Source organism: Berghia stephanieae, chromosome 7, assembly GCF_034508935.2.
Source record: "Berghia stephanieae isolate SIO BIC M18660-M18661 chromosome 7, UCSD_Bste_1.3, whole genome shotgun sequence".
Taxonomy (NCBI): Eukaryota; Metazoa; Mollusca; class Gastropoda; order Nudibranchia; family Aeolidiidae; genus Berghia; species Berghia stephanieae.
Genome location: NC_088366.1, coordinates 30,791,062 through 30,803,546, shown reverse-complemented (window position 1 = coordinate 30,803,546; position 12,485 = coordinate 30,791,062). Strand labels below are relative to the sequence as shown.

The 12,485-nt window shown below is 36.0% G+C and overlaps 1 protein-coding gene across 1 annotated transcript in view; it reads right to left on the bottom strand.

Annotated features, from left to right (window-relative positions):
- Positions 1-10,200, bottom strand: part of LOC144977048 (uncharacterized) — a 16,914-nt gene extending 6,714 nt beyond the window's left edge. The window contains exons 1-7 of the mRNA XM_078921773.1: positions 9,422-10,200; positions 8,539-8,963; positions 7,289-7,382; positions 6,749-6,882; positions 4,613-4,721; positions 1,572-1,700; positions 1,124-1,320 (exon numbers count right to left, since the gene is read on the bottom strand). Coding sequence (XP_078777899.1) covers positions 1,124-1,320; positions 1,572-1,700; positions 4,613-4,721; positions 6,749-6,882; positions 7,289-7,382; positions 8,539-8,963; positions 9,422-9,480 — 1,147 coding nt within the window. The 5' untranslated portion in view covers positions 9,481-10,200. The remainder of the gene's footprint in view (positions 1-1,123; positions 1,321-1,571; positions 1,701-4,612; positions 4,722-6,748; positions 6,883-7,288; positions 7,383-8,538; positions 8,964-9,421) is intronic.
- Positions 10,201-12,485: the final 2,285 nt, after the last annotated feature.

The window sequence follows — 12,485 nt, the reverse complement described above, 5'->3', positions numbered from 1 at the left end:
TGTTTTAAATTGTACTTTCTCTTATCTGAGTATTTAATTAGGCCCATGTCATTTTATACTGATTGGTATCTCAACCAAGGGTTTATACACGATGAGAGATTCAAGATAGGAAGAGACAGACAGATATATTATATGACCAATCATTTCAAAACGGAATAATGTCGGGTGAACTTCATTTTTTATTATTGAATCTTAAACTTAAATCATTAAAATCAATTTTTTTAAATGCCTTCATCTTAGATATTTGTGCTTTGTTTCTTAAACTTCGAACACTTAAATGCGCCCAAAGCCCTTCAGATGAAGATATGTATGGCACACTATAAATCTATATACCATTATTATTATTACTATTATTATTATTATTATTATTATTATTATTATTATTATTATTATTATTATTATTATTATTATTATTATTATTATTATTATTATTATTATTTCTGGATTTTTATCATTCTTACTTAAAACTCAATTTTCTTTACTGAGTTCATTTCGGCATTATACCAGATTGACACGATGGGTCACATTTGCAGACCTGCAAACTTTTCAAAATCAAAAAGAGGGGAAAATTTTCCGAAGTTAAAGAGTAACATAAAAAATGAAACAAAAGTAATGCACAGATTTCAACATAAAAAGAAAAACTAGTTTTAAATAACAACAAAAACAAAACAAAAAACAAAACAAACAAAAAAGCAGTGTGAAAGATTAAGGCCCACAATGACAAGGACAAATACAGAGTCAGTGACAACACAAATTTAGTTAGATACTGGAAAAGGTGAATTCACCATAAAACTATTTACATGGATTGGTTGGGGCTGTTTACTGGGTGGGGGAAGAATGAAGAAATGGACCAAAAATAACTAGAAAAATCTGTGATTGAGAATACAGGAAAATTAAGTCAAAACCAAGGTGGGAACGGGAGAATGAATCCGGGAATTTCACAGGCAATCCAGGAAGGTTGGTAGGTCTGCATTTAGAGTTTTTCTCATGATTGTCGAATTTTAAAGGATCTCTCTAATTCATTCCTTACAATGATACACTTTTCTATAAAACAATGGTAGACTTTATTAACAACATAAAACATGTTGAAAAGGGTAGTAGACTAAAAACGTTGATGCTTTACCATTGATCCATTCTCCATGGAGACCACATCTATGTCTGTCCATGACTTCACAACTATCTCCCATCCATGGGTCTCGACACAGACATTTTCCCTTGATACACGCTCCGTGATTGGAACAATCTGGTATGGAGCATTGCGGGTAATGTACGCAGATTACTGTAGATACTGCTCTCTCACAATTGTTCATTTTGTCGGGGCTGGGAAAAGGAAAATTAAAAAGAGTTGCTGGTTATGCTTTGTAAGGATGACATTAAATTCTAACAAAGTAAAAATCAAGGGTATACACAATGAGATAGAGATGGATAAATAGATAGATAGATAGATAGATAGATAGATAGATAGATAGAGAGAGAGAGAGAGAGAGAGAGAGAGAGAGAGAGAGAGAGAGAGAGAGAGAGAGAGTGAAAACAAATAAAAAATTAAAAGACCAACAAACAAATCAACTAACCATTTATCACTGGGAAAGTTAATCAAGGTGTTATTGAGAATGGACGTTGCGGACCCTCCTCCATCCAAGTTGATGGCGTTTGTGATCCCTAGATCAATCAACAGCTTGGCAAACTCATGCAAATCCACTCTGATTATGAAAATGGAATTTGAAAGCAACATAAATCATATTTGAGCCATTTCTCAAATTATAATCTCTGAAAAATAATCATTGAACTGTATAATTTGAAGACTAATTTTGAAGGAAGCATCTGAAATGTTTTTTTTTTTGTTTTTTTAAAGGAAAAATGATAATCAATGATAAACACAAAGCTATACAAAAATTGAGGGAAGTTGAAAGGGTGACTAAGAATGAAAGCAACTGGAAAAGACAGCCCAGGGAAGAGTCAAAATAGCGGAGCATAATCAATGTCCTATGCTCTGATTGGTTTTAAGGGGTTGAGTCAAGTTGCATATATTTTTTTGTGTTCAGATTTTGAAATATTATTAGATTTTCCTTCAATTCAGCTCATGACTCACAGTTATCAATCAGTGCAAACTTTCTCAAGGAAAATCAAGAAAGGCTGTGAGTAATAACTGCTGTGAATATCATTTATTTAATTAATCCGGTGTGTGCTGTGCCTTTTCAGGTGCATTGCCAATCATTCTCCTCTGTAATAATCTGCAATCGCTATTGGAAAATTCCTCTCCACAATAAATTTGGTAATGGCTACTATGCCCAAATAATGCTTCTGGTTTAGGCTTCTGAAAACAAGATAAGTTGGCAGTGGATGACGAAAATTGAGCTTTCTTCCGTATTCAGTGAGACTTGATTAGGGATGAAGAAAAAAAATGCTTAAATCACCCACACGACATTGATGATGACACAAAGGCGTAATGTGGAACAAACTTTGCACTGTGTGTGTTGAACCCATGACTTAAAGAAGTCGGGGAGAACGGTTCAAGATAGATATAGAGTTTGAAACCACTCTCTTTTGAGTGGTGGATAGCTCATACAGTAAAGCCACGCGCAGTTGTCGTTTTAGTAATAGTAAGGTCAGGGGTTCGAGTCCCTCTATTTGTCTTCTACTGGTACTTTCCTATTCACTTCATTTCTTGTTAATGTGGAACAAAAAAGCTAAGCACGTAATTTGATTTTAAAAGCGCAATAATATGCCTAGTTGGTAGCCCTGATACCCTGTGAATGTGTTTATCATTGATGTGTTCTTCCTAGAATTTTAAGAAATGTCATTCACTGTCCTGCGCATGCTTTCTTCACTTCTACAAATCCTGATGTTATCAATTTTTCAATTCCATCCTGTATCCATAGATGACTGAAAAATCTCAATTGTCTTTTCCTGATTGTATCTAACAGTTCTCATTCATTTCCAATGAGATTTAAGTCTAGTAGCGCGCAGATCCAATATTGAGGACGAGCATAACTGAGTCAGTGGGGCGACGGTCCAGTATTGAGGACGAGTTGGCTTTGACACAGAGCGCGCCAGTCCATTATTGAGGTTATTGAGGACAAGATCAACCCCGTTTATGAATGGAGTTGTGGCCTTTCAAGTCATAAACAAAGCCAACAAAGAGCCCCCCCTGCCCACCCCCATGCCCCTACCACGCTGTTTTGCATGCTCTGGTCATCTGTTACATCTCAAACAAAGGACACAAAGAAATAATGTTACCCACATGTGTGTGTTTGTAGAAAATTCCTTTATTACATGTGTGCATCTGTACCTGGGCTCTTTGTGTGTTAGACGAAAACTAGGCTAATGTGTGTAGCAATAAGGTGTAAAGCCTTGCTCCCTCTCATTCCACCATTCAACTATTCGAAATAGAAAGATGACTGTTACAGGTTTCATGAATTCTTACTAAGTTTGCTCTCTCTCAATAAATATATTATTTCCCTTTAAGAAAATGTAAAGGTTGTACCATAAATTATTGCTATTAGCTCAAAAAAGTATATTTTCTGGGATGGGTGTAAATATTGAAAAACTGCTAGGCGAGCTGCCATTGTTTCAACTGATCAGCTGTAGCAACTAGGCACTGTCCAGTGTAACTTCCGGAATGCAAGGCCGCGTCACTTGAGTTAACACTTCCTCATTTTATTTTTATCATGTGCGATATCAATAACGCTTTGCTTAACTCATCATTTCATCATCATTGCCTTTTTCACTTTCCATCCTTCTCTATCCTGAGCTAACTTTTTTATCTCGTTCCATGTCTTATCACTTCTCTGTATATCAGCTTCTTTAGTTCTCCATTATCCCCTTGATCTTCTGCCCTGAGGGTTCCAGTCCTACTTGTTTGGCCAAGACGTCATCAGGTCAGCAGAGTCCTTTCGGCTTTGTCTGTTGTCCTTCATAATTTCTGTCATTGCAGAAACTCTTCGATCGCCCAAGCTTAAAAAAGGATTTGATCTGTCCGTCTGCGTTTCTGTAACGGTTTGAGTTTTACGGAAGGGGTGTTAACCCTTCAACAACCCCCAACCTGGAGGACCAGGTGACTCAAAAAAGGGGGAGTCACACACCATTAGTCGCCTTTTACGACAAACTGGCTTGGCATTGGGCTTTTCTTGTACCCTCTCAGTTGAGGGACCCCGGACACCACACGGGGATTTGCTTAACTGACATCATATAATTGTTTTGTCCGTGTCATATTTGCTAGATACTGGTGATAACTTTAGTAGTAATCCATGTTGATTCCTTTTTTTTCACTAGTTCACCAATCATCATTACAAATGCTGTGCCCTTTCAAGAGCATTGCCAATCATTCTCCTCCATATTAATCTGTGTCAAGAGCATCTGGTATACCTCAGCGTCCCAAACAAAAGAATTAATTTGACTGTTTCTCTCTCTCTGCTAGAGAAACCAAACAGGCCTAGGATAAAACCAAAAGAAAAAAAAATACATATCTCATTCCTAGACTAAGGAAGAAAACAATGTGATTGATGTCTGTATGGGTAACAAAACTACAGTAGAAAATCAACAAAAAGAGAACTAGCTACAGCAGAACAATGGTAGTATGAGACACAAAACCAACATAAATGGTTTCCTTTACCCTGCTTTGTCAGTCAATCCATTGACTTGTACAATGTGTACCCTGCCCTGTTCATCATGGCCGATGGCTGTGCGAGCAGACACAACATTCACAAATCTATTGAGGGTGCCTGAAATACAGATACAAACTATTCTCAGTGGTTTGGTCTTTAAAATAACACAATAATTGCAGTTTGTCATATTCCAAGCCAAGATCTTCTTGTTTTTAAACTATTTAATAGGAAAATTTAAATGACATTTTGGCTTATTTTTTTTCAAATCAAGATATATTGATTCTAATTACACAATACATACTAATTTTCACCCTTAAACCGGCAAGTCAAAAGTGGAATTTTCATAAAACCAAGACAATTTCTCTTCTCAGCAAGACAAGGAAAATACTATTTCCAGTTTTATGTGCATTTAAACAGAAAAAGTGATACCTGCCAAAATTTGGTATTTTTCAGATCACCTGGTACAGTTCTATAACCCATTTAGCATTTTTTCCAAAATAAATATATATAACCCTTGATACAATATAATTAATTGAGCCACTAATTTTTCCCCTATGAATTGCTACAATAGCAGTGTCTCTTTCATCGAGTATTGTACTCTGTAAAAAATAGGATAGATCATTTCAATGTGGTGTCAGTGATGCAGTGGTAAAGTGTACCATCATGTCACAAACGTAAAGCAATTCTATGAAAGATTAGTGGCCGTATATGAGCCATGGTAAACGCCGTGGTTTTACAATATTTTTTTTCATCCTCCTAATGATGGAGTGGTGATCATTTAATATTAAAAGATGCAGTCCTTGTACAATATTCAGACAAAGACAACGCTATCAGGGTGACATAAAAATTCAACTCCTATCTCTGTGATAAGATCTGAGATGTCAAATCGCCAATAACTTGACCTTCAACCTAAATTATGTCAAAGGAGTCCTTCAGAGCCATTAGACCCCTGGAGCCGGAGTTTATCCCGATTTCTGTAATGTGAAACAGATAATAGCAATTGCTTGCTACCCTTTGGATAGGACGCTAGTCTACCGCAAAATACTTTCCACCAGATCTAACAGACCCAGCTACTCAATCACTGCTGGGGGGACAAGAGGCTTAGAAAAAAATCTGGACTGCAACCAGAATCGAACTTGATCCCTTTGCTTGCAAAGTGAGTGCTATACCAACTGAGCTACCGGTCTCCCCTTTGTGAGTCAAAGACTTGGTGACACATGGTAAGGTAACATGACCTGGCACTCACTCTATTTCTTGGTGAGGTAACATAGCAACATAGAGAAAAATTGAACCCTACCAGTAAAGGTTTAGGAAAGGATCAAAGTCATACATGTGGCTATGTGGTCTATTGGTATGACACTCGCTTTTGGATCGGAAGGTCCTGGGTTCGAGCCTCACTCGGTGCATAGTTGAGTCCTTGGAGCAGACTCTTTACTCACATTCTGTCACAGCACTCAGGTGTAAAATGAGAACCTGGCCGTTAACAAAGTTGTCTCTGTCCGAAAAAATGTAATATCGCCTAACCAATGTCATGTCCCATCCTACATGTTGCTGTTGGCCAGACCCTTTGTAAAGCGCTTTGAGCATGTTTAGTGGATATTGCGCTATATAAAAGCTCAATTTTTAAAACTTTATACACCCAGACCTGCCACAGGCAACGAATCATAAACACGTATCCTACATAAATTTTCTTTCTCAAACCCAAATTTTAGGAAAAGAAATATTTATTCAAACAAGAACGGTTCCATCTATATTCATATGCATAGTCACTTTAAGTAGTCCTTCCTAGCCTAATGGAACTGAAGTTTTTCCCAGTTTCTATCATGGAACCGACAGTAGCAATTGCTGTCTACTCTTTGGATAGGATGCTAGTCTATTGCAAAGTACTTTCTGCCCGATCTGATTAGGTGAGTCAGAAAAAAAATCTCAACTTCAGATGGGATTCATTTCAGTCCTTTGACTGTGAAGTGATTGCTCTGCCAGCTGAGCTATCGAGGACTCCCTTCCCCCTCTAGTCGCTTTAAGATGGTTAAGAATAAAACTAGTGTAGTCAAACTTAGTAATGTGTCTTTTCCTAGGTAAATTAACTTTTCCATTGATTTTCCTCTAAAATACAGGTTGAAAAATCTGGATCCAAAGCAAACCTGTCTCTTCAGTGTCAGAACATTCCACTTTCATACTCTCATCCACGTAATCCTCCCCATCCCTCACCAGCCAGATGACTCCACCCACTAGTTGTTGGAACCCAAAGGACAGGAAATCCAATTCCGAGAGATATCTGTTGATTTTTTTTTTTTTTAAATACAAAAATTCAAGAACAAGGGAAAGTTGTAAACTTAATAATGTGTATATTTTTAATTAATCCTCACACCCCTCCCCAAAGAAACTCAATCTGTGGCACTGTAAATGTAACTTTATAATAAAATTATTTCTAAAATACTGCAATAGATTTTGATCGTTTAAATATCCGTGACAGACCAATAATTGATACAAAAGTTACTAGTCTAAATCTATCTTTGTTTCAAAGTACTTCTGTGATAAGTGAGAAAGCACCATTTTCAAAACAAAACGTAATATCTCTTTAAAAGGAATAAAAGAAAAATAACAAGGACTGAACCAAAAAATTCAAAATATCAAAAAAATTGACATACGATCAATGGTCTAGTTTAGTAACATTTACTTACCCTGTAAATATTTTTCCATCACTAGTGATACCAAAGTGAGCGTTTTGGATGCCTCCTGAGTTGTGGACAAATTTGCCATCACTCACAACATTTCCTACATTATATCACAAATTAAAAACAAAAACAAATGTGGAATAATTAGAGGAAGAAATCTTTAATATTATCTTAGTGGCGGTTATTGCAACTTACAAATACTTCACCATGTGGCCAACCACCTCAATTATCAATCTAGCATTATTCATATTATAAGTGACCAATCATCTCAATATGGTATCATGTCATGTCAGGGTAAACCAGATGCCAAAAAGAAATCTTGAAATAGAAATGACAAAAAATTGATTAAAAAAAAAAAATTTTGTCAGTTTAAATCAAATTCATACTCCCAAACTCGCTTTAGGATCGGAAGGTCCTGGGTTCGAGCCTGCTCAGCGCATAGTTGAGTCCTTAAAGAAGGCGCTTTACTCACAATCTCTCACCATACTCAGATGTAAAATGAGTACCTGGTCGTTAATAGCATTGTCTCTGTCCAAAAAAAATTGTAATATTGCCCGACAGGCACCATGTCATGTCCTGTCCTAGATGTTAAATGCTGCTGTTGGCCAAGGACACCTTGTAAAATGCTTTGAGCGTGTTTAGTGGTTATTGCCCTATATAAAAGCTCAAGTTTAAAAAATAAATACATCTTGACACAAGTATTATTATTTTCTTTTTACTATATAATTTATTTTTTAGCATGTAAACCATCTTGAATCGAAAAGAACCAGTGTTGAAAATTGGATTAAAAGATTAGAGTCAAAATGAACAGATGGAGAAATTTGTCTTTAGCCTGCAAAAAGCAAAAGTTGATAAAGCCCACAGGACTGTAAAGTGGAGTTGGGTTCAGTGGTTTGCAATGCCAGCAAGCTCAGCAGGTGTCTGTCAAACCAGGTATAAAGCAAAGATACAATACTTTAATGTATTTAATAGAGATTTTGGAACAAATAATAATAATATGACATGGAGAAACGTATTCATTGATATTTTTTTTTCTTTTGAAGTGCCATTTCGCAGGGTAGTACTGCAAATAGTGATTTTCATGGTAGAATCAGTAATACTGCGAATAATAAAAAAGAATGTTATCTACTATTCAAGTACTACTGCAAATAGAGGAAATCACTATTCCATAAAATACTTTCATAAAAAAAGAAGAAACAATAATACTTTTTAAAAAAAAAGAAATCAGCAATGTTCCAAATTCAACTCTTACATACCCAAACAGTGATTATTATGAGTGTTGAAGAAGCCAGCATTTGAAGCATAGACACAATCATTCTGACCAGCTGTTTCCCTGACCGTAGCCCTTGTGCCTGATTCATTCAGACAAGACCCAAGATAACCAGGCTCCTTGATGCTTAGCGTAGACAAAGGATTGTTGACAACTTGATGAAGTATAAACAAGTACTTTGAGTTCCAGTATGATCCTATTTCCCTTGTCAACTGATAAGACTGGACGGGTTGAAAGTTCAAAGAGCTGTTTTCAGAGGCCCTATGAAGTGAATGAGTGACATCACCGTATTTGATAGAGTGACATATCTCCTGAGTATCTTGGTGCCTTCTATGAAAAGGGCCATGATGGTGAAGGTATGGTTGTAAAATGTCCATACCATCATGAATCCCTTGACAGTTGATAGAAATTCTGGAAGAGAATATTATACAGAGATAGAATATTGATTTGTGAGTGTGAGGTAAAAATGAATCATAAAATTTTTTTTTTTCCTTTTTTGTATTCTAAATTTAACTAATTTAAAAGTTAACTGATTTAGAGAATTGTAATGAAAGTTTATTACAGTAAGAGTAAGAAGGACAGTGTAACGGTAAACATGTATCATCATAATACAGCTTGGCCAATTTTGGGTTCACAAAAAAACAAAAACAAAGAGAATTTTTTAAAAATGAAATATCAGTAATCCCCCCCCCCCCCCCAAACACACACATACACACACACACTATCTCTCTCTCACTCTCTCCCTCTCAATTAATTATGATCTAATCCATTAAAAACTTGAAATCTATCTGATTCTTGTGAAAAATATACGGAATTGATTGTTCCTACTCTTAAATAATGCACAACAAAAGTTGAACCTGCAAACTTACAACGTTGGCATCAAAATAAAAATTGAAGAGAGTAGCCAATGCGACAACGGATGAAACATCAGTCCTCGTTGTTAACATTAACAAATATCCAGTCAATAACAAAATGGATGCAGTTCAATATGAACAGTGTGATTTAGATTTGTTGTAGCTGTAGTCTGTAGATGTCTAGTTGCAATATTATAGCCGTGTAGGTACAGTAGTTATTAAAGCAAATGAAGAGGTGATGTTTTCGTTAAGTCGTTAAGGGTGAGGACACGAGACACAAGACAAGTTAGGTTAGTGTTAGTGTTTAGCAACTCTTGTCTTCTCCAGTCCAGAGGTCTTCAATTTCATTATTTATTATTATTAGCTTCAATAAACAGCAAACTTCTCATTAAAATAAAATAGATTTGCAAAGAGTGTGTCTTCTCTTTTGTATTTTAATACTCAAACATGAATTTTAATTTTCTAGATTCTATTGCAAGTCGAGTTGGCACATCATCGTGACTCATTATATCAACTGTAACTGTCACAACATCACTTCACTCATCAACTTCATTTTCTTTAGCGATGACATATCTTCCTATTCCATCCACAAATTGTAGTTCCTTGCTCATCATTCATTATGAATATTTACGATAAATCATAAAAGTCATTTTCCTGTTGTCTTTTTTTTTTTTTTTTAAATAAAGAGGAAGTTAATACGAATGACAACACAAGTTATCTTAGATCAGTAGGCTTGTTCTACTTTACTTTCGCTTTCGATGGTAGGCTGTAACACCTCATTTTAATTTGAAGATATGAAAGAGACACAATAGTGTACTCAGATAATAAGATTTTCGATTATTTTTAGACAAGCTCTCTTGGAAACATAAAATTAAACGAATGAGAATACGTACGGAGCCTAAAAAGTGTCCACCAATGAAAGCATTCAGCGCCATTTTATCTTGGGTTGGGAATGTAAACATTACCATTCATTCGGTCTCTATGTCAACATAACGACACAACAAAAACACCAACAATATCAAAATCCACAATAAAATGGTTCAGAACCGTTGCGTATATTTATGCCACAATAAAGCTGTCAAAAAAATGAAGTTAGAGAATGTGTGTAATAATGTATTATAATAACCTATAATGTGTTTTCCAACCACCACATCATCACCGTCACTACTACTACAACCACCACCACTCCATCATCATCACTAACACTACTACTACAACCATCACCACCACCATATCATCATCATTACCACTACTACTATAACCACCACCACCACATCATCATCACAACCACTACTACTACAATCACCACCACCACATCATCATCACAACCACTACTACTGCAACCACCACCACCACCATATCATTATCATTACCACTACTACTACAACCACCACAACCACATCGTCATCACTACCACTACTACTGCAACCACCACCACCATATCATCATCATTATAATGAGCTTACAATAATAATAGATAAGGTAAAAATTGAAGAGCGATGTGACACATGTCTTCGCCGTATGAACAGCGCTGACAGATAATTCAGGCTTTAATCCTCACAGAAGCTGAAATTGTGAACTACACACAATCGATATCCACATTTTTTGATTGGTGCGAAGAAAACCATCTCCAGCTAAATGTGAAAAAAAAAAAAAGAAAAGAAATGATCATTGACTTTAGGGCAGCTGGAGATGGTCATAACCCCATTATTACTAAAGATGAAATTGTTGAAAGAGTTGAAGAATACAAGTATCTTGGGGTCGTCATTGAAAAGAAGTTAAAGTGGACAAAACAGTCCACCAGTGTCATCAAAAAGCTTAAAACTAGAAAGCATTTTTAAAGCCGCCTCGAAACGGTATTAAGTCGGATTTTTCAATTGTGAGTTTTTGGTACCCAATCAAAGCTTATTTTATGCTTTAAAATTTGATACAAAATTTATACAATTCTGATTATTAATTGCCGAGATATGACCGTTTGAAGTAGGGAGAGTGTGAAAACCAAGTTTTGAGAAAATCGACTTTGAAGTGAGGCACCGTTTTCACGCACAGTCAAATCAATGGGCAAAGATAACTCCTTAGATACGGGCATCGAAAATTTGACGAGAATAGTTAAATTTGGCATGAGCTTAGATTATACATTTAATAATGTACATAAAAATTTGTGAAACAATCCAATTATTACTTTTGTAGTTATTCATTATTATGTAAGATGTTCTTAAAACAAATAAAACACTGGAAAAACAATGCCGACAATTGCTCACTTTTTCAAGAATTTTTGATATTTAAATAAAGAATCAATGAAATAAGAATTATTAATGTGAAATTTTTGTCTTATTCAATAGACAAAATAAGATTTCAAGATACTAAAAGTTAAAGAAGGGTTTATAATTTGAAAGTACAGTTATGAAACTACGTGAAGCCGGGTGAGCAGGGAAAGAATTATCAAGAAGAGGATTAGAGAGGAAGAGATAGAATGAGAGAGTAAAATACACACACACACGCACGCACACACACACACACTTACACACACACAAACACACACACACACACACACACATGTGAGAGAAAGAGAGATCGAGATAAAGAAAGAGAGAGAGAGAGAGAGAGAGAGAGAGAGAGGAGAGAGAGAGAGAAAGAGAGAGAGATAAAGAGAAAAAGAGGAGCGAGAGGGGGAGGGGAGAGAGACTGCTTGTGCATTAAGAAGACGCGAGGGAAATAGAATAAAGCTTGAAACCTGTATAAGTGTATGTGTGTGTGTGTGTGTGTGTGTGTGTGTGTGTGTGTGTATGTGTGAAAGAAACAAAAGGGAGACGGAGAGAGTGAGGTAGACATGAAGAAAGGGATGGAGGCGGAGCAAAGACTTGTAGGGATAGTTTAAAGAAAGCATTTTGTTACAAAGTAAGTCATAGTCAATCAACTGGAAACATATTGACCAACGAGGTTGCAATTAAAGAAATGGGCTGGTCAAATCAATCATTGCATTGTTTCCATTTTGAGTCAGACTTGAGGAGGAGGGGTGGGGCTTATTGTGTAGTGACTTACATTAAAACATGTTATTGAATCTCTCACGTTTTCCTTA